Source organism: Camellia sinensis, chromosome 9, assembly GCF_055761805.1.
Source record: "Camellia sinensis isolate YWXY chromosome 9, ASM5576180v1, whole genome shotgun sequence".
Lineage (NCBI taxonomy): Eukaryota > Viridiplantae > Streptophyta > Magnoliopsida > Ericales > Theaceae > Camellia > Camellia sinensis.
In genome coordinates, this window is record NC_138969.1 from 67,028,511 (window position 1) to 67,050,748 (window position 22,238).

Consider the following 22,238-nt stretch of genomic DNA (forward strand, 5'->3'; position numbering starts at 1 on the left):
TCTTTCTAACTTTAAAAAATGAAAAATTAAAACCATGCATCTAGGAAATGATTTTTTTTTTTTTTTTGTGTGACTAAAATCTACTAAAAGATAAAATAAATTAAAATAATTAATAATAAATGTTACATCAAATCCATTATTTTACTTTTTTTTTCTTTATAAATATTACATTTAATTATAAAAAAATCTAACTCAATTCACAAATATAATTATTTTAATTTATTAAAATTACTAAAAATTAAAATAACCTATTTTAACAGCTCACTTCCGAACGAGGAGACAGCTTATGTGGTGCTTTTGGTGAAGGGGTCACCAGCCCGCCTTCTCAATTCTCATCCATATATTCTTTTTAGGGTTACGATTTCCACACCTGAAACCCTCTCTCTCTCTCTCATCTAAGCTAGGGTTTTCACGATGATGCAACCAGCAACGAGCGTAGTTCAGCCACACCAGCAGAACCACCTTCAATACCAACAACAACAACAGTCATGGATGATTCAGCAGCAGCAGCAGCAACAACAACAACAACAACAACAACAGCAACAACAATGGCAGCAACAACAACAACAACAACCGCAACACCAGCAACAGCAACAATTACAGTATCAGCCTCAGCAGCAGATGTATTACCACCAGCAACAACCCCCTCAGGCGGCTGCCACGGCGGTGCAACAACCCCAGTACTCGGCGTCCCAGCCCTCCAGCGCCGACGAGGTCCGCACTCTTTGGATCGGTGATCTCCAGTACTGGATTGATGAACAGTATCTCATCAGCTGTTTCGCCCATACTGGCGAGGTAAATTACCTCTTCTCTCTCTCTCTCTCTCTCTCATAATACATAAAAGAATGATATATAGTTGTCTTGGTTATGCATTGTGATGTGTTTCTCTTTCTTTATCTCCATTTTTTACTTTTTTTCCCATCAAATTTGAGTGAAATTTTCGTTAAAAAAGTTTGATTTGATATGGAGCACTCCAATCATTAGGGTTTTTTTTTTTTTTTCCATCAATTTTTTTTGAAAAAATTTCAATCTTTAGTCTTTTTAAAATTTCATCAAATTAGAGTAAAAATATGACTGTTGGAAATTCGGCGAAGGATTAAGTTCATCCTCTATTTTGTGGAAAAATTGCCTCTCCCTTGATTTGATAGATTTGATGAAATGGTTGGAGCATTGATAGCCATTTTTTTTTTCATGAAATTTGGATTTGATGGGAAAATTGGTGAAGGGTTGGAGAAGTATTGCAGCATTTGGTTTTTTTTTTTTTAAATGTTCTGATTGATAGGTTTGCGAGAAAGATTGAGCAAAACAACTGCTATGTAATTGATTGATGGTATTGGAGAGAAGTACACTCTGTCATTTTTGTTATGCGGTTGAATTTGTTTAGTGTCATGGGTGGCCTTTGTTTATCGCATTAATTGATTATATGAATATAAAATATAGACACATATATGTAGTATATAATCCTCACCCACACACACACATATATATATTTCATACTTGGAATTTAATGTTTTTGGTTCGAAAGAGTTGTTATCTGTTATATTTGAGGTCGATTTCATGTAGTATAGGATGGGGTTGATTTTCTGTTTTTAATTTTTGACGCAGAGAAGTTTTTGGTCAATATTGGATGGAGGATATGGATCTAGGGTTAAGACATTTTGAAGAATTAGGATTATAGAAGCAGGCAGAGATGGCCAGTTTTGAACATTTTAATTATTATTTTAGACTAAATAAAAAATATTGGAGGTTTGGGTTCAAAGGGCCTTAAGGCTAATAAATTTAAAAGTTAATGCAAGACAATGCTAGCAAGTTGGATTAAAAAAATGCTCTAGATGATTGTCGACATGTATTATTATTATTATTATTATTATTTTCTACAAGGCACAGTAACAAGTCGTTTTTGGTGCTAATATTTAAATTTTATTATTTTTTCATGCTATTATTTCCAACACATTGTTTGGTTTTTAATAGTTGAATTCGTAATTCTATAATTTTGTGGGTTTTTTTGATGGCATTATTCACACAGAGATATGGTTCACCAATCACAAGTGGAGTTTTTACTCGGTTTTGGAGAACTTAAAGTGGGATGTGGAAAACATATTTATGGTTCAAATTTGTTGTGCAAATTGAAATCAAGCAGTTGATTTTCTGCATAAGTAAATATATCATCATGCTTGTGATTGCACTGTGCACCCACACTGAGCATCACCATATCCAGATTATTTATAGGCATAGATAACTGTGCATGTACGTGCATGTCAGTGGTCCTCCCACAGACCCTTGTGTGTCTACTTACTGGAAGTGTTCTTGTAGGTGGTCTCTGCAAAAGTGATCCGTAACAAGCAAACTAGTCAATCAGAGGGTTATGGCTTTATTGAGTTCGCAAATCATCCTGCTGCGGAAAGAGCGTTACAAACATATAATGGTACCCAGATGCCAAATATTGAGCAGAACTACAGACTGAACTGGGCATCCTTTGGTACAGGTGAAAAACGTCAAGATACTACCCATGACTACACCATATTTGTTGGAGATTTGGCATCTGATGTTACAGATGACATGCTGCAAGAGACTTTCAGACCCCACTACCCCTCAGTTAAGGGTGCAAAGGTTGTAACCGATAGGATGACCGGAAGGACTAAGGGATATGGGTTTGTCAGGTTTGGAGATGAAAGCGAACAATTGCGTGCTATGACCGAAATGAATGGAAAGTTCTGTTCCACCAGACCCATGCGTGTTGGACCAGCTGCTAACAAGAAGAATGCAGGTAACTTGCATACTTCAGCCTAACCTTTTGTTATATTATTGGTCCATACGAATCAGTTTGCATTCGGATGACATTGTTACTTGCATAAAAATCTTTAATCTTGTTGTGCATATGTTATTATGTTTTATTTTTTAACTGAATATTATTGTGTGCTTTGATTATTCAATTTTGGCCTTCAGAATGGTGATGTGGAGTACTATTCTTTTCACAATATTTCTTATCTGTAGTCTTCTAAAGAATACTCTTTAGTTCAAATTCCTTTCAGTTATGCTCTTGATTCTCAGATAAAGCCAACTTTCACAGTCATTTCCTTCCATTACTTTCCTTTCGAAATTTTGGGCATTAATAATATATGAATACTAAAACTTGCAACGACTTATAGAACTGTTGTCTCGAAGCAGGGTGTTAAGAGGCTCTATCATTTAGGGACTGGGAACTGATTTCAGCTGAAATGGTTACCCTATAGTGCGTGGCCATACTTAGGTCAGTTCTCCTTTTTTTATCATTACTTTGCCCTTTATATCAGTTCCTCGTGGCATTAATTATGCTACAAGTTTCAAATTCTATTTTCATTTCCATGTATTGATTTAGTAGTCAGTCTAGTTATGTCATTTTCCATTCCAGTTCGTCTCTATTATTTTTGATTATCCACCAGTAGAGTTATTGATTTTCGTCGCATTAGGCTATACTGCATTTCAGAAGTGTGAAATTATATCCTTTTGAATTTGGTAATAATGAGGGAGAGACATTGCTCCACACTTGAGTCCTGTTTGTTTTGATTTGAAGGTGATGGGATTGGACTAACAACCCGGTGGGTCCCACATAAATCCTGTTTGCTTTGGAACAATGCCATGGGACTAACAGTCCCCCAATGAGACTATGAATTCACTCGAAGGGGGGTGTTAACAATCCCATGGGAGGTTGGGTTTCACAATCCAATCCTATGGGATTGGAGATGAAAATATCATTATACCCCCACTTCACAAAAAGAACAAAGCTATCTTTTATATATTGAGAACTTCTACGTAAATTCATAGATTTAATCCCAACCGACTAATACCACCGCTACTATACAAACAAATACAATTTATCTTATATTTTTCACCTAATACCACAACATTAGTAATCCCCTCACTCAATACTAATAATCCCATCTAAGCTAGTTCGGTAAACAAACGGTGCCTTGCAGGTACTTTACTTTGGGATGTATGGTATAGTAATAGACATGGCTTTTTGGAGCGTTTGTTTGTTGCCTAGCTATATACATAGTGTGATAAAGATTTGAGCTTGTAAGTTTATGGGTTCGTTTGGTTTGTATTTCTGAAAAATTTTTGGGAAATTTTCTCTACAAATAAATTTTTAAAAGTAATCAAACCAAACAAATTTTCTCAAAAAAATTTCTCAAAACTTGTAAACCAAACAAATTTTCCAAACAAATCTCTCTCTCACACACATCAAATCAATCACTTTTTCCAAAACTCTCTCTCAAAATAATTTTCCAAAACATCTTTTGAAAAAAACCAAATCAAACAACTTTTCGTACTTTTTACCTCTAAAACACATCTCTCAAACACAAACCAAACATACCCTATATGTTTTACTATATTATATTAACATAGTCAGCTGAAGTTGCTTTCATCAGCAGTTTACTGAACCCATGGTGATGTGGATCTTCAGCAGGTGTGTATAGTTCCTATTTTGATTTTTATTATTGTATATAGAGATTTTCAGGTCATGCCTTTTCTAGATTCTGGATGGTCTAGTACCCCATTCTTGTGCATTGTTATTATACATACAAATATCTAAAATTACTAACCGCACTTAATAAAATCAAGAGAAACAGCACAATGAAGGGCTGAAACTGCAGCATTAAGCCATGTGACCATGTCAGAAAACTTAAACTTAAACCATATTAAAGAAAACAGTGGCTGTCATCTGTATTGCAACCAAAATCATCATCGCCATCTATGTTACACAGACTCGGGTACAAGTATCATGTGCTAGTGCTTGTCCAAGAGTCCAACCTTCATAAACTTAAATCTTAAGTTATTGGGATATGTATATGATGATGTGATTATGTAGAAATAAACTTAAAATTAAATAGGATTTAAGAAAAATATGAAAAGTTGGATGTGGACACTTATATTTGTTTATTAGAAAATGTGAGTTTCTTTTCATTCTAACATTGTAAGAGTTAGAGGATCTAAGTATGTAAATTGGGTACGGGCTTTGTTATTAGGATCTTACGATTTGCGATTTAGTTTGCGATTCATGCATAGATTAATATAAATTTATAGGTGAATCTATTTTGGTATAGAATCTATTGTGAATTGCATGGTTTACAATCAATTCACTTTTTATAATCCACTCAGTTTTTGAAACTATTGTGTCAGATTGATTCCAGACATTTTTTAGTTTATTTAGTAGTGTATGGGCATGGCTTCAAAATAATGATTAAAGTAAATCCTGTGTAGTTTTTTCAGTAGTGGATGGGCATGGCTTCACGTTGACTGCATGATCTTTTGTTTAGGTTGTTTTGTTTGTTGGCCTTTGGTTTGCTTTGAGATTTGAATTTGTTTTGCTACTTAATGAAACCCTTGGCTGGCAGAATTTTGTTGTGCGTTTGTGGTTTGGTGGATCTACCTGGGGATAGTAATGAAAGAAATATGTATAATTCACTTCATCTATGCCTTTACATTCTCGTGCATACTGCTTTGATGTTATAAAGAAGGTTTAGTGTCTATCTTTTCTCATTCTCTACATGTGTTGAAATATTGAACTAGTGTCATGAGGTTTTCATTTATTCAAGTTTTTTAGCTAAACATGTTCTGTTTAGAAGATATCATATTTCACTCTGGCTATCTTTTTCTATTAAAAGATTATCCTGAATGGCAGTAACTTGGACAAAGTAGTTATAATGTGCTCAGTTAGGGGTGTGAATCATCACATCTTTTGTCAGTTGTATGTATTGAACTTCTTCTTTCTTCTTTTTCTTTTATTTTTATTTTTATTTTTTAAATTTCCTTTTCCCCATATTTTTTGGTGTTTGAGGATCTTTTCATGTCTTAAATTTAGCATATTTATGTTCAATGAAATTGTCCCATTTTTTTTTTTATGATCCATATGTTTTGCATTTTTGTTAGAAGGGAACATGCTTATCAAAAAAACAAAAAAGTTTGAAGGAAACATCTCACTTTTAAGTCATTACTTCTGCATTTTCTTCACCTGTGCTTTTCCCATTTGCAGCTTCATATCAGAATACACAAGGAACTCAGAATGAGGATGATCCAAATAATACAACTGTGCGCAGTTTTTTCTCTTTAATTAGGATAATATTGCTATCTCTCTCTCTCAGTTTTTATTTCCTTTGGGGGGTAGCGGAACTGATATGATTCTGGCCAAAAACTTGCATTGTCAGATATTTGTCGGTGGTTTGAACGATAGCATTTCAGATGACCAACTCAGGCAAGTTTTCAGCTCATATGGGCAGTTACTCCATGTAAAAATACCAGCTGGCAAGCGATGTGGTTTTGTTCAATTTGCTGATAGGTAAGATCGGTCAGCCTCAGTTTTTTCCTTTATTGGAGTTATAATGCATGTTATTACGAGGGACTTTGTTCTGTTCCATGTACGTGGCGGTAGACATTCTGCTGAGGAAGCATTGAGGATGCTAAATGGAACCCAGTTGGGTGGACAAAATATTAGACTTTCATGGGGTCGTAGTCCTTCAAACAAACAGGTTCGTATCATCTGAAACTAACTTGTGCTTTCTGCAATTAACTACACATTTTCCCCAATGAATATGTAAGACATACTGCATCCATCTATTGGCTTTGTTCAGACTCAGCCGGATCCAAACCAGTTAAATGGTGGGTATTATGGATATGCACCTGGATACGAAACTTATGGATATGCGGCAGCTGCTCAAGATCCTAATCTTTACTATGGAGGCTACCCTGGATATGGAAACTACCAGCAACCCCAGCAACAGCAGGTGAGACACGTGTGTGCTTTGGCTTCTTTTCTGTCCAATATTTTCTTCCTAGTAAGTGATGTTAAAAGTTTTCTCAAGGTTTCTGTATTAATTGGTCATGTATCCTCATTCCTCTTGCTTTTCACAATAGCTGCCAAGTGAATGAGCTTGGTGATCCTAGGTGTGTACTCAGGGAGTCATATGATACCAGAATATGTTATGAGTACTTCAGATGTAAGATGCCTGTAGGGGGATTGACCGTAGGTTAGAGGTTCACCAGAGTGATAAAATACGTCATAAGAAGACAAAGGGATTTTATATATAGAGAGAGAGATGGAACAGTCGAGCCAAGAGAGAGAGAAAGAGAGCTAGAAGTATGGAGCTTGACTGGAAATGATGTATTCTAACCATGATGATAGCAGTACGCCCTTCTATACATAGAGCACGTGGATGTAACTAATTGCCTGAAATATCACCTTATTTTTAGGGATCTTATCATAAATTAATTGGACCGTTAGGATTACATAATGATATGGAGAAACCCAATGGTGAGGTCTTCATCATACAGTAGCTTTACCCACACGGTGCAAAGTGCCATCTAGCCACCAAGTCACAAGACCTTAGAATCTTGCAGTGCCTGGTGAAGGCTTTGGCTTTTCTTAGACCTTAGGTACATGGGTTATGCGGTACATCATCCGAGGTAATGGAGTGGTGCAACTATTTTGGTTGAGTGATGATGAGGTGCAATGTAAAACTTCTACAATTAAGAATTAGCATAGACTCGACCACCATAGGTTGACACAAATGAAACATATTATAAGTTTGAATATAATAACTTAGTATTCAATTGTAAAAAAAATAAAACTTATGTCTATTATCGTCTTTTAGTTAGAAATTAGTTTTATGATGTGTTTTGTTATTATCAATGAATTAAATATGGGAAAATTACCCCCCCAAAAAAAAAAAAAAATCTAGAGTTTTACCCTTCTAATAAAATAAGCCTTGAACATTTAGGTTTGAGATGTTCTAAATAAGTGCACTTTTTGACTTTTTATAAAAAAAATGTATAGAAAAGTAGAGAAAATGAGTAGAAAAATAGAGAGGAGATATTGATAGATGTTGATTGATGTGACTTAAATAAGTGTATGTATGCAAAAAAATAAAAAATTCAAGATTTATTTTGTTATAAGGGTATTGTAGAGTTTTTTTTGTCTAATTTCCCCATTAAATATTCATATACTTAACATATATTAAGTGCTTATTCTTAGATACATATATAATAAATATATATATTTTGCTCATGTTCCAAACGTGTCGTGTTTTACACTTTTCAAAAATTTCAGTGTCGGCAAGTTCATGTTTTGTGTTACGTATACTTGTTCTGTGCTTGTTAGTGGACTTGTAAATCTGCAAATTCATGCATGCCGGAGGACAGTAAAACCTCTTTTGTAGTTACCCTTTGTTAATTTTTTAATGCATCAGAGTACTAATAGAAATAGAAGGGGGCTTTTTGATGATACAAATGAGCTTTTTGTTGATACAACTGAAATTTTGAATTGATTCAATCGATCAACTTCCAAAATTTTTGGGGGTCGTATATATGCTGTACGTCACCAAGTTGTACGGTTATTTTCTTGGGCACAAGCATGTTTACATTGAAGTTGAAGAGGTAATTAGTCAGGCTCGTGTTTCATTTTTATTATTATTGATAGTACTCTTGTACTAACCTTCATTTTGGGATTATATAATGACCCTAACAGTTTTACGATACGATGATGTGCAGTGAATTTCTGGTCTGTTTGCCTGCAAGAGATGATGGATGGAGATTGACCTCTGGTGAAATCTAGCCAAGGAAAGTAATGCTTACATTGTGAAAGAATAGAACTTTCAGTTACTGTTTATTGAGTTTCTCATTCACTGCTCTAGTATTTGTAGGATTCTATATTGGAGTGGTGTCTATTTCTGGCTTGCGTGCTATTTCATTTTTGAGCTGTTTATTTTTTTCCTGCTGTTTTTGCTAGTTGCTCTTGTTTTGAAATATGTTTTTATTGTCTGTTTACTCTGTTGAGAGCTCGCACAATTAACATTAATTATGTGTTTTGATTATGGTATTAGCATGTATTTTCATTGCCATGAATGTATACCGTGCTATCTCAAATCAAGGTTGCCGCAGAAGCAGAAACAGTTTGCGTAGTAGTTATTTGTATTGCTTAATTTCCTGTCTTGCCATTTTACTTTTAGGTTTATTTTATGTTCACATTTTAATGAGTGAACTTTTTTGAAACTTATTTTAATGAGTGAACTTGAGAGATTCATGGGCCCACTAGGGGTTGATCCAAATTATTTAGGGCAAATTATACAAATAGTCCCTATAGTCTGGGGTTTGTGTCACTTTGGTTCTTGACTTTTCAATTGTGACACATTTGATCGTGAATTTTGAATCTTGTTCCAAATAAGGACAATTGAATATATAATTGGATTTTTTAAGGATAGAATTGTTAAATTGATAAAATATAAATTAATTTGACAAAAATAAATGTCAAACAAATATTTTTAAATTTTTAAAAATTATTTTTACTTACTAAAAATAAAATTATGTAAAATTGATAAATTTTTTAGATATTTATTTATTTATTTTTATCAAATTAATTTTTATTATATGTTTGGATGATGATCATGTAAAATTAATTTTAAAAAATTAATCATGTAATTTTTATTAATTTTATATACTTTTATCATTGGTGGATAAAAAAATTTTAAAATAAGTAAAAATATTTTTTTGATATTTATTTTTGTTAAATTAGTTTATATTTTATTAAATTGATCATTTTACCTTTTAAAAATCTAATAATATTTTTAATTGTCTTTATTTGGAATAAGATTTAAAATTCAGGATCAAATGTGTCACAATTGAAAAGTTAAGGATCAAAGTGACACAAGTCTCAAACTATAGGGACTATTAGTGAAATTAACCCAATTATTTATTTTGTAGAATCTTTAATGTATATTATTTATAAAAAAGTTAGGTCAATTCACAAACCTTAACCTTTTCATTTTGTGGAGTTTATCTCTAAAAAATTAAATGGTTTATTTTCAAAACAATGTTCATTTTTTTGGAGCTTGAATTGAATTATTATTTTTCATGGATGATTTACTTTGAAGGTTTTGTAAAATGAATGGTTCTAATAGTTTTCGTAAAATTTTCAGAGGTTAACATGAGAGTTCAACCAGTTACTTTAATATCATAGCTTTGTGAATAAGAAATGGGAGGAAAATATAATTTGTGTTTTACTTGAAAGGAATATATAATAAGTACATGGCAAAGGGGGAGGCTTACATTAGTCCTATTTGGTAGAGCTGTGGGAAAGTGCTTATAGCTTATGCCTAAACAGCTTATAGCTTATAACTTTCAGCTTAAGCTGATTTTCAGCTTATTCTTAAAGCATCTCCTGCCTCACTTAAAGAATAAGCTGTTTTCTGATTTCCACAAAGCTATAAGCTATAAGCTAAACCAAACACATCAAAATAGCTTAAATTAAGCTGAAAGCTGAAATAAGCTGAAATTAAGTTGTACCAAACAGGGCTATTGACTCATGGCCATGCACCAAGGTCTCAAATTGATGTATGTTTAATACTGAATCTTTTGTCCTCAAAATGCTCTATTTATCTTAGGGTAAATTATAAATACTCATTTAAATTTGTTTAAAATATAGATTGTCTTGTAATATTAAAAATTATAAATACTCCATTATCAAATTTATTTGTTTTAATATGTTTAATACTGAATCTTTTGTCCTCAAAATGCTCCATTTATCTTAGGATAAATTATAAATATTTATTTAAATTTTCTTAAAATATAGATTGTCTCATAATTTTAAAAATTATAAATACTCCATTGTCAAATTTATTTGTTTTAACATAATTAATAGAAAAAATAAAATTTCTAACTATTCTTATATAATAATATGCTCTAAAAGGAAAATTATCTAAATTGTTAATTGAATTATATTATGGGGGATTTATTAGAGTTTTTTTATTTTTTGGTAAGTATTTGTATATCAAGTAGTCTATATTATATTTTTGAATTTTAATAAGGTTTATTATTTGGATATTTGATCAATCAAATCTTAATTATCATTAAAGTATTTTATAAATAATTTTACCTTTATAAATATTTTTTAAATGTTTAGCAACTTGACGATGTGAACATTTATATTTTACAATGTGAATAATATTATTAGGGATATTTTAGTAATTATGTCACTCATAAGACTTATTGGAATATAAAAAAATAATTTAGATTAAGTGAAACATAAATAGATGAATAGGATTTATGAATAAATGTCCTATATATTTTTAAACATTATTAAAAATTATTGACTTCATGATTTATTAATAAAATATATAATTCATAATGTGATTAAAAACTTGAAGGGTGAGATGTAATTTTTAAAATCACATAAAGTAATTTGTATTTTAAGTAAATCTGAAGGGGTATATTAGTAATTTACCTTTTATATTAGGGAAATTTTATTTATGCACCATTAATCCTCTAAATACATACACACTATGAAAAGGTATGAGTTATTTGCAATACACATTTTCAATAAATTTCTAACAAAATTCTAACAAAAAAGAATAATTATAATAAAATAATACTTTGAGAAAGTTAATTGTTGAGTTTTACAAAGTGCAAATGAGTCAGTTTAAAAGGGTTTACTGTAATTTACCTGTTTGACATTTGGTACAACATAAAACAGAAGTTTAACATAAAATGTTTTTTTTTTTAGGCCAAGATGGTAAGATATTAGTTTGTTAATAAAGTTAAATTACAACTAAAAAAGTCACTGTTACCCCATCAATCCAACCATTGCCACACCCAAGGTCTAAAACATGCCTCTTTGGGCAAAAAAATTATACCAAATATTTTTTGAACTAAAAACTTACAAATGACACCAAATTATCCCCGCTATCATTATCACCGTCACCATTAATACAATTAAACACAACTAAACATAGAAAAAGTTCTCTCCATAAAACATTTTTCATTGAAAAAAGAGAGACTGCTAACTCAGAACACGCAAAATTTTGAAAGAAAATCTACAAAACTTGGGTGCTCACTTCAGCCATTCATTCATTTAACAGCATATCTGTGAAGTGCAAACCTAATATTGTTCATCGAGCTCTTTCTGGGCTGCAGAAGCTGAAGGGCATGTATGTTTATTAATCCATGATCACAAGCAAAACTTACGAATGCTATTGTGTCAGTGATAGCTGCACAGCCTAAGAATTACTCCAGGTTCATATCACAGGTCAGTGACAAAGTCCTTTTCAAGAACTCAAAATGGATGTGACTGATTGAGAGACCATTAGTATGTTCTATTTTTTTTCACTTTTCTTATGGGCTATGAAGCACGGACATCTCTCCGAGAGCTGCATATTAGTGTCGGACACGGACACGCGTCGGACACATGGTAGTAGGTGTCTTTTTTTTTTTTTTGGCAGACAAACACGTAATAGACACGTTTGGGACACCGCGGGATAAAATTCATAATTTTGAAACTTTTGTGGAGGTCAATTTGTAACCTAGAATAGAACAGAGAGAACAAAAGAGAGCGAGAGAAGGGTTTGTTGGGCACACCTGATTGCTCTTCAGTGGTCAGTCGTTGGTGGTCAATGTTCTTGCTGTTATCCAACGTACAACTTCGATCTTCTTCTTCATTCTTCTTCTCTAATCTTTTCTCGTCTCTCTCTTCTCTCTTCTCACTGCTCTTATTTTCTTTTATACGTTGATGGTAACATCTCTATCTCTCTCTCTCCTATTTTTTTTTTCCGATTTTATTTTATTTTTTCTTCTCTCTTTGCCTCTGTTATTTGATTATATATATATATATATATTTTTTGTTTAAGTTTTATTAAATCAATGAATTTTTTTTTAAACATAATTTTAAAAGTGTTATTTTGTATTTTTTATTACCCTTCAATGATTTTTTTATTATAATTTTATGACATATAATAAATAAATTTAATTATATATATTGTACGTGTTCCCATTGTGTCGTATCCTCTATTTTTTTGAAAATTTACATGTCTACATGTCCATATCGTGTCCGTATCCGTGTCCGTGCTTCGTAGCTTATGGGAAAAAATAGGCCATTTTCACTCACCATGGGAAAGATGTTTGACCTGCACCATACTAACAAAATTTCACAGAATTTTTTGGTCCGATGGCAATGGGTTACACTACAAGGGAGAGTCCTTTCCCTACCATGACAGCTAACCAGAGTTAAGGCGGGACTCCATTCCAGGTCCCTAGTAACTACAAGAAGGGACTTTACCAACAAAGCTTGTTGACAACAAATTTCACAGGTTATTGAAGTACAAAGAAAATAATATCAATGGTACCAAAAAGCTGATGTTTAATTTGGTATTAACTATTAGTTCACGCATTTCAAGTGAAAAATAAATAAAATTTAATCACTCAGGTTGTCAAATATCTAATTCCAAATAGATTTTATTTTACAGGTTCAGACAAACAAAATAGTTGGAAGAAGTACCGAGCTTAATCATTCTAATTTAGAATTAAAATTAATTCTAAGTAACAAAGATTCAACTCTGTTTACAGGATGTTTTAGCTCTCTACTATTAAAATTTTTACCAGAGCTGATGTCTACCAATGGACTCACGGATAGAAATGCCAATTGATGAGGAACCATCATCGTATTCAATCTGGTTTTTTCAAGTTCAAGCAGTTATCTGCTGCTTGGCCGAACAAGTCATGGACTTGCTTCAATTCCTTCTCTGGCACCACGAATAGCAGTGAATAAAGGTTAGCTTTAGGAAAGACAAAACAGTTAAAAGCACTGAAGGTCCCCCAAATGAGCAGATCAAATGAATACAAGCTAAGGATAGACATCTTCCATTTGCTGTTTTTTCAAGGTCCACATGAAACTTGGCAAACATAGACTGATAAATTTATAAGCTATACCATCATTTGGGTTTTCATATCCAAAATCCATTTTTAAATAAAAAAGATGAAAAGACAAAAGGAAAGTCAAAAGCTTTACCTGCAGCTTCCAGTTGCCTCTGAAGTTCCTGGCCTACAGCATCATTTTCAGCCTGAACATTAAGTTCACATACGGGAAGATTATGAGACGATGTTTCAATTTGTATATCAGATGGATGACTCTATTGCTCAACATCATACCTGAAGCTCTGCAATTCTTTTTAGTTGAGCCTCTTCACCTCCCTCAGACAAAGGAAGTGCTGCAACCAATGCATCGAACTGCATAGGAAAAACTCACATTTCTGTATATCAAACTTGTCTAACAAGCTTGGATGGTACGGGAAGAAACAAAAGAGATGATCAAAGCCAAAGCGTGGCGGGTAGTCAACAATTTCATACTTTCAGAATCAATTTTGCTCCAGGGAGTTTTCTGATGGTCAAATTTTGATAATTGAACCTCTTATTTTATGGGTATTGTTGAGAAAGTCTACTTATGGTTTCTACTTTATACAGGTTTTGATGCTGCAACCAAGGATGGTTTCAATGAGATGTTTTGATGATAGCTAAAAATCTGCTTGTACATATGGAGTCAGGGAAGCCTACTTATGGTTTGCTACTTTATACAGGTTTTGATGCTGCTACTAAGGATGGTTTCAACGAGATGTTATGATGATGGCTAAAAATCTGCTTGTAAAAATGGAATCAAGGGTCTCTCCCTCCCTCCCTCGCTCTCTTTCTCTTGCATTTGGGGGTATGCAAATACTTCATTAAGGTGAGGGAAGTGTTAAAAAAAGGAAGATAATTTCTCCTTAAAGAAATAAGGAAAAACCCAGCAAATAAATAAGTAAAGAAACTCCACAAGGCAAAAAGGAGTCCCCAACAGAGTTTTCAGGAGAAGCCATATTCCTTTCTGCAAGGCAACTGGCTATGAAGCACGGGTACTCAAAAAATGGTGCCATACGAGTACCGGGTACTAACCGGGTGTAGGTGCAGGTGTGGGTGTGGGTGCGGGCATGCGCACCAGGTATGCCGGGTACGGAAAATATGTTTGGGTACATCGTGGGTACGGCACGTGTACGGCGAGGTATTTTTTATTTTATTTTATTTTATTTTTTGCAGCTGCTAGAATTTGTTGTAACCTTTATTATTATTCTTTCAACTTCATAAATCATCAAGTAATTTATTTTCAACGCCCTTTACCCATAAGTCATGGATTTGTTCTCTTTTACATCATGTTTTAAACAATCAAAAAAATAAAGAAGAAAGAATTATATAATTTTTTAGACAAGTTGTTCTCTTTTTAGTTTTGATATTGAAACTTTGATTTGTAGATTGGATATTTAGCTATAAATTTTAAAAAAAATTGATGTACCCCAACCGTACTCAATTACAAAAAAAATTGATTTGTAGATTGAAACTTTTTAAAGAATTTACCGTATCGGCGTACTCGTATCACACCCGTACCTACATATGTATCTGCACCTGTTAGAATTTACCATCACCTACCACCACCTACTCCTCACCTACTCCTCACCTACTACACTCACCCTCTCCTATATAATGAGCCACTCACCATTTGTAATATATAACAATCTTGTAATATATCAATCAAAACATCAATAATAATATACATCTCAATTTATTTTTCTTGCATGGTATCAGAGCTAGGTTAACAACCTAGTCATTTTCACCGGCGGGCGGCAGCCTCGCCTTGGCCGCCCGCCGGACCTCTACACATCTCTTACCTCCTCCGTGTGCCTTGCAAAAATCAGTGCTACCTTGTGCACTCTTCCCACACCCTTCGGATTTGCATCGCTTGCTCCCACCGTGACGGACACAAACGTCAGTCCGTCCTCCACTCCAGGCGCCGTCGTTGTCGCCGGCGACCAACACCACCTGCCGCCTCATCGTCGAAACACTCTCTCTTGAGCACACTCACCATTTTATCACCTTTCCACCCTCGTCTTCCCGATGTAGCATACAGCAACTCCGTCATGATCAAATGGTATTCTCAAGCCTCATGGTCCGAGACGGCCACGGCCGCGAACAGTGGAGAAAAACCCATATCGACATTGATCGCCACATCATCATCATCGACATCTCTCTCGCCTCCACCACCGGCCAACGCGTCGTCGTCGCCTGTCCCATCTCCGCCTCTACCGAGACCTCTCACAGCCTTTGATTGTTTCCTTGATAATCTCAGCTTCAACTGAATTGGGTTTTATCAATAATCGGTTCAGAATTTCGAGAAATTTGTTCGAGGAAAAAGGAATCATCTGAGCAACTTGTCTGGGTAAGAAAGTAATTCCATTTGTTTGTGTTATCGTGGAGAAAGCAAGCCAGAAAAACAAAAAGGAAAAGCAACTCAGCAAACCCACTCACATTTTTCGATGCTTTCTCTCTCTTTCACTTCATGCGCACTTATGTGCAGAAGATTAAACTCTCTCTCCTATCATACACAGATCCATACATTATTTTTATTATCACTTCCTCTCACTCTCTCATAAAATAATACCCCCACTTTACCTTTATTTATTTTATTTTATCTTCACTTTTTCTTTATCTGCAGCTGCTCCACAGGGCACATGCTTATATTATTATTATTATTATTATTATTATTCTTACACAAAAAAAAAAAAAAAATTTAAAAAAAAAAAAAAATAATAATTCCAACCCATTACAGGTTTTCACCAACCATGGGCCACGCAACCCACGTGAATCAATACAATAAAATCAAATCAAATCAAATAAAAACAAGGCTTAGCAGGCTGAACTTTCTCAGGAGCATGATTACATTTGTTATTATTATTATTATTATTATTACTTTTGTTCTCCTAGCTTGTAATTTTTCTTATTATTGTGGAAAAACAAGATGATTTGTTATTTTTTGTCATTTTATTCATATCAGGGGATCAACCCCGATCACACTTTTTACAAAAAAAAAAAAAAAAAAAAAAAAAAAAAAAAAACAACAACAACAACAACAACACAAATCGAAACAGTGAGATTTTTCTTCTCTACTCTGCCGCCGGTCTCTTCTTCTTGCCTCCGTCCTGGGCAGTCCTTGACGGTGCTGCCTCCGTGTTTTCTACGCCACCGAGCACGTTCACTCCCCCATACTCCTCCACTGCAGCATATGGAGGACCTCCAAATCGGAACATCACGGTGGCCTTCCGCTTCAGCTCCTTGTTTTCTGCCCTTAGCACGCTTATCTCTGCTCGCGCATCCTTATACATGCGTTGGAGCAGAGCCAGCTGGGAGTTTAAATGCTGCACCTCATTTGTCCTACTCTGCAGCCGGTTCGACAGGTTTGTGACCGCCGTCATGCTTTCCACACATGCCTTCAAAGTATACTGATTGGCCTCCACATCCGACTGCCCTGCCATTCTTTGCTCCACCGACCGCATCGGAAAGTTCAACGGAGCAAACTCCGGGGCGCTTGGTTGAGGTTCCAGTGCCACCGCACCAGTTCTCTCTCTCGTTGACTCGTTGAGGTCGGGAAAGAGGGTGAGCAGCCCGCGGGAAGACGATGAAGCCATTTTCTAGGCAACAGAGTGTTATACAGAATCTCTCTCAGAAATCTCTCTCAGCACAAGGAACTCTCTTTCTCAGCAACACGAAGGATTTTTCAGAGGTTTCTCTCAGTTTTTCTCTGCCTCAGCCTCTGCCTTCGTCTTGGTTATATAGCCAAGGCAGCCACGCGCATCGCGCGCCTCTTGACGCCCGACAAACTGGCACGCCTTTTCATGGCACATCTTTTGATAAAGTGGGCACGCCTTTTGATGGCACACCTTTTTGATGAATTGGGCACGCCTTTTGATGGCACGCCTTTTGACAAAATTGGGCACACCTTTTGAGGGTGCAACTTTTACAAGGGTCCGACAAGACTCTGTAAACTGTCCCGACATAGATTCCGGTTAGTTTCTACAAGGGTCCAGCAAGACTCCGTAAACTGTCACAACAACTGTCACAACATTGTCTGCTACAACGGTCCGACATGACCCCATAAACTGTCTTCTACAACGGTCCGACATGACCCCATAAACTGTCTTCTACAACGGTCCGACATGACCCCATAAACTGTCTTCTACATCGGTCTGACACCACCATACAGTGTCCTCTACCACGTTATGACACCCCCATACAGTGTCATCTACAACGTTATGACACCACCATACAGTGTCCTCTACAACGTTATGACACCACCATACAGTGTCTTCACCAACGGTCTGACACGACCATACAGTGTCTCCTATCCTTTTTTTCTGTATTTTCTTGTTTTGTTCCTCTCTCCAAACTCAAGTTGGTTAGTTTCTATCCTCCTTGAGTTTGCGGGGGGCTGTTAGAATTTACCATCACCTACCACCAATTTACCATCACCTACCACCACCTACTCCTCACCTACTCCTCACCTACTACACTCACCCTCTCCTATATAATGAGCCACTCACCATTTGTAATATATAACAATCTTGTAATATATCAATCAAAACATCAATAATAATATACATCTCAATTTATTTTTCTTGCAGCACCCATGCTTCATAGGCAACTGGTCTCCAGATTGGTTAAACCTAGGAAAATAAGATTAGGGCCAACCAAAAATTTTAAGGGATTGTCTCCTTGCTGGATACGAGAATAAATCCACACACCACTTCTTCCATTTTTTTGTAAAATCATCACAAAGCTCTCTTACTCCTAAAAGTTCAAACCCAAAATGACTATATTTGGGACAAGACTTGGCTATAAAAAGAAAGCTATCTTGAACTCAGTTGAGAACACTAAAAGACTGTTATTATTATCATTTTTTTTTCAGTATTACAACAAATAAGAACAGGATTATCCACCATGTTGGGTTAAAAAAAAATAGATACTAGTTTGACAAAAATAAACGCAAAAAAACTATTTTCAAATTTTAAAAATTATTTTCACCCCCATAAAGATAAAACCGTATGAAACTTACGAATTTTTTTAAAATTTTTTTACCAAACTAATTTTCAGTTTTTTGAAAAAAAAAAAAAAAACATAAAACAGTTTTAAAAACTCAACCAAACAGGGTGACAGTATTTATAAGACTCAAGAAAATTCTTGACAAGACAACAATTCAACATGGAAGGGAGAAGGTTGGAAAGGATAGCCTCTTTTGAAACATTTTGACCAGAATGGAGAAAATACTAATGGAGGACTCTGCACCACTATTTTGATGGTACAATGTTCCAAAAATTCCATTGAAGAACTCAATGGCAACAATTTTATATTCAACTACTTCAAAGATTACACTATTATCAGCTAACCAAACTTTAAAAGATGGGAACTTTGGAGATACTTCTACTAAAACCAGAAACTTTATGACTACAAGACTGTTAGTTTTCTTCCCATAAGAATGAAGTAGAGCATCTAAACCAACCCTAGATGGTCTTGATAAATAGAGAACACACCAATAAATAAAATCAAGGGTGAATTACCTGACCTCCCCTGTGATTTGGAAAAAATACAAGCCGTGTCACAATTGACATAATTACATTGACCTCCTTTTTAGTAAAGTTAAAGAGACTGAAACTAATGCAAATAATGTGAAGACACAAAGATAAACAAGAAAAAATTTAAATTTAAATTTAAATTTAAGTCATATGACATCATTTTTCCATCCATATAATTAACAAATTATTGATAAAAAAAGGGGTTGAATTAAAACCTTAAGGGATCTCAATGTAATTATGCCAAAACTGTGAGACTACTTGTATTTTCTACAAACCTCAAGGGAGCTCATTGCAATTTGCCCTAAAATCAAACTAGTTAGATCTCTTTTCATTTGTTTTGGGTATGACCAAGCCTTCGTCAATCACACTAAAGTGGAGCACCCAACTATGGCAAGGCCTCCTTAAGGATTAGGTTAGTCAATTCGGCCCCTTGTGTAATACTAAAGAACGTGAACTAACCAGGAATGATAGGTATAGTTTCTTTAACTCAGTTGAAGTCTCCTAAAACAAACAAGTCAGGGTGAATTGGGTTTCCTTTTGGAAACAATATTTAACATATATCATTCATAAACAACAATTTACAAAGTATTTAATTGGAGAATTTTTTGCACACCTGCTTAGCAGCCTTCACCAGAGAAGCACTCATGAGCTTAGGTTGCTCTGCAACAGTTGCAGCATCTTCGGTAGGATTAGCAGGAGGTTCTGGGTAATTTGGAGAGAGACGTACAGGTGGGGCATCCCTTTGTAGTGTCCCGAAGGCATTGAAAGCAAGAGCTGCTATTGTGTTGGCTTGTTCTTGTAGTTGGGAGATTATGTCCATTGTGCAAACTTGCCTCCCCAAGAAAACTGAGATAGACAGAGATTGAAAGCAAGATTATACAAGGAATACAAATGATGACAACCTACAAACTCACTACCAATTTAGATGAAAGCAAGTGAGAAGAGGAAGATTTCTTGAACCAAGCTAGATTGTTAGTGTAAAACTGTAATCTACAAAAAATGAGAGAGCATAGCATAGGACACCCAAAAGAAGGAATTAAAATTGAAATGGTTGATGAAGCAAGAGCAATATCCACTCAAAACCATTTTGCTCCTTTTTATTGTCAAAAGCAATTTCACATTCCCATATCAAAATGATTCATAAAAAAAAAAAAAAAAATTGATATGGGAATGTGAAATCATCTACTAATCAATTGTACATATACTATCTCATGAAATCATCTACTAATCAATTGTAAATTGCTCACTTTTGAAAACGAATGTTATTTGCATATCCAAAAAAACCCATAAAAAGAAAGATTTCAAGGCATATCATACATCATTTGCTAACCTAAAAACTTTTGTATATCTTTGAGGCAATTTCTCAAACATCTTCAGAGGGAGATTAGAAAAAAAAAGAAAAAATACACGTGGGAAAAGAAACAAACAAACAAACAAACAAACAAACAAACAAAAAATCGCAAATATACATTGACTCGACAAACTTACTCAAATGAAGTTGAGTTTCAATTCTCAGCTGTAAACAAATCCAATTTTAACTGTAAGCAAATTCAAACATAAAGAAATTCAAAAGTTAAATTTTCATTTTCATTTTTCAATTGTATAAGCAAATGGGGTATTCTTCAATCCAGGTCAATCAATTAAATTACAGGTTTTAAGGTTTCATAGAAGAAAAAAAATTTAAATTGATAAAAATCACAAAATTTAAAATCCCAAAATCGTCTAGGGCACTATAAACTTAAATCTGCATGACTGGAAACGTACCCAACTGTAGTTTTCGCGATGTCAATTTGCTTGATTTTGAGAGTATTGAGGAGAGGTGGATGGTTCAGTGGTGGTGACTGGAAAGAGTGGATTGACGATGTGAGTTCAGTATTTGTGAGGGTTTATGATGGAAGAGAGAGAATAGATGTATAACAGTCGCTGATTGTGGGGAGCTCCCTCAATAAGCCAAAATAATAAGGGAATTTCTAAACTAAGCCTAGTTTTGAAAGAATTTTCAAAATTAGCTAACTTACGGTTTACAATCGCGAGTTCAACATTTTTTCACTCCTGTCGCTTGAAACTTGTCAAAATTGAAACTCGTTGTTACGAAAAACGAGTTTAATTAAGAACTAGCTGTTATAAAACACGAGTTTGATTAATTTTTTTTTTTATTTTGAACTCGTTTTTCACAAGCACGATTTTATCTGAACTCGCTTTTTGAAAGCACGAGTTTAGCAGAAATGATTTTTGTTTTGAACTCGCTGTTTGTAAGCACGAGTTTATCAAAAAAAATTTCTAATGAATTCGCTCTTTGTAACCACGAGTTCATCAAAACCAACGTTTTATGAATTTTTTTTTTTATTCTAACCTCACTCTTTAGAACCACGGTTTTTTGCCAAATTTTTTTATGAACCACGCTTTTAGCGTAATTTTTTTTTTAATTTCAATTTTACTGAACTTTAAAGAAAATTTTTTCGTTCTTTTGTTTATGTTGTCATTGTTTTGGTGATAATATATTTCAGAATAATTTTTTGGTTAAAATTCTTTTACTAAAACCGTTCTCATATTAATTTTTTTTTTGTTTCCTTTTGTCTTTATTTTGGGTTAGAATGTGTAATTCAGCATTTTTTTATTTTGTTTGACTAAAGTAAATTTATTTTGTTTTTTCTTGTGTTTGTTTTGGGTTAGAAGGTAATAATGTAATTCATAAATTTTTTGAGCTTTAGTAAAGCCGTTATGATGTCAATTTTTTTTTAATTATTATTTCTTTGTTTTGCGTTAGAAGGTGTTATTCAGTAATTTGTTTGGGCTTTAATAAATCTGTTTTCATTTAAATATATATATTTTTTCTTTTGTCTTTATTTTGGGTTAGAAGGTGATAATGTAATTCATAAATTTCTTTTCACTTTACTAACGCCATTTTCATGGAAAGTTTTTTATTTTTTATTTTTTTCTCTTGTCTTTGTTTTGGGTTAGAATGTGTTATTCAGAATTTTGTTTTGGCTTTACTAAAGCCGTTTTCATGTA

The 22,238-nt window shown here is 34.1% G+C and overlaps 2 protein-coding genes across 4 annotated transcripts; one reads left to right on the forward strand and one right to left on the reverse strand.

The window, feature by feature from the left end:
* The first annotated feature begins 249 nt into the window (after nt 1-249).
* Nucleotides 250-8,851, forward strand: LOC114288089 (polyadenylate-binding protein RBP45). Its single transcript, XM_028231575.2, has 7 exons — nt 250-795; nt 2,314-2,767; nt 6,014-6,069; nt 6,186-6,316; nt 6,410-6,506; nt 6,609-6,761; nt 8,524-8,851. Exons 1-7 carry the CDS (start codon nt 415-417, stop codon nt 8,524-8,526), a joined length of 1,275 nt encoding a protein of 424 aa, XP_028087376.2. The 5' UTR covers nt 250-414; the 3' UTR covers nt 8,527-8,851.
* A 4,375-nt stretch (nt 8,852-13,226) lies between these two features.
* LOC114288087 (mediator of RNA polymerase II transcription subunit 21) lies at nt 13,227-21,186 on the reverse strand. 3 transcript variants are annotated; one of them, XM_028231573.2, is made up of 6 exons: nt 20,991-21,166; nt 20,715-20,764; nt 19,840-20,072; nt 13,948-14,025; nt 13,808-13,859; nt 13,227-13,541 (listed from the first exon to the last, which is right to left on the reverse strand). In XM_028231573.2, the coding sequence occupies exons 3-6, from the start codon at nt 20,044-20,046 to the stop codon at nt 13,465-13,467; spliced, it is 414 nt and encodes a 137-aa protein (XP_028087374.1). In that variant the 5' UTR covers nt 20,047-20,072; nt 20,715-20,764; nt 20,991-21,166; the 3' UTR covers nt 13,227-13,464. The 3 variants fall into 3 exon arrangements, with proteins under 3 accessions (XP_028087374.1, XP_028087373.1, XP_082743143.1); XM_028231572.2 differs by lacking the exon at nt 20,715-20,764 and having other exon boundaries at nt 20,991-21,186; XM_082887017.1 differs by lacking the exons at nt 13,948-14,025; nt 20,715-20,764 and having other exon boundaries at nt 20,991-21,186.
* Between the last annotated feature and the right edge of the window lie 1,052 nt (nt 21,187-22,238).

Excerpts from the sequence above, each read along its gene's own strand:
- LOC114288089 (XM_028231575.2), top strand. The coding sequence starts at position 415 with ATGATGCAACCAGCAACGAGCGTAGTTCAGCCACACCAGCAGAACCAC. Across the intron at positions 796-2,313 it reads GTTTCGCCCATACTGGCGAG|GTGGTCTCTGCAAAAGTGAT; the intron begins GTAAATTACCTC and ends GTGTTCTTGTAG. Across the intron at positions 6,070-6,185 it reads ATGATCCAAATAATACAACT|ATATTTGTCGGTGGTTTGAA; the intron begins GTGCGCAGTTTT and ends TTGCATTGTCAG.
- LOC114288087 (XM_028231572.2), bottom strand. The coding sequence starts at position 20,046 with ATGGACATAATCTCCCAACTACAAGAACAAGCCAACACAATAGCAGCT. Across the intron at positions 13,860-13,947 it reads AAAGAATTGCAGAGCTTCAG|GCTGAAAATGATGCTGTAGG; the intron begins GTATGATGTTGA and ends CTTAATGTTCAG. Across the intron at positions 13,542-13,807 it reads GAGGCAACTGGAAGCTGCAG|AGAAGGAATTGAAGCAAGTC; the intron begins GTAAAGCTTTTG and ends TCGTGGTGCCAG.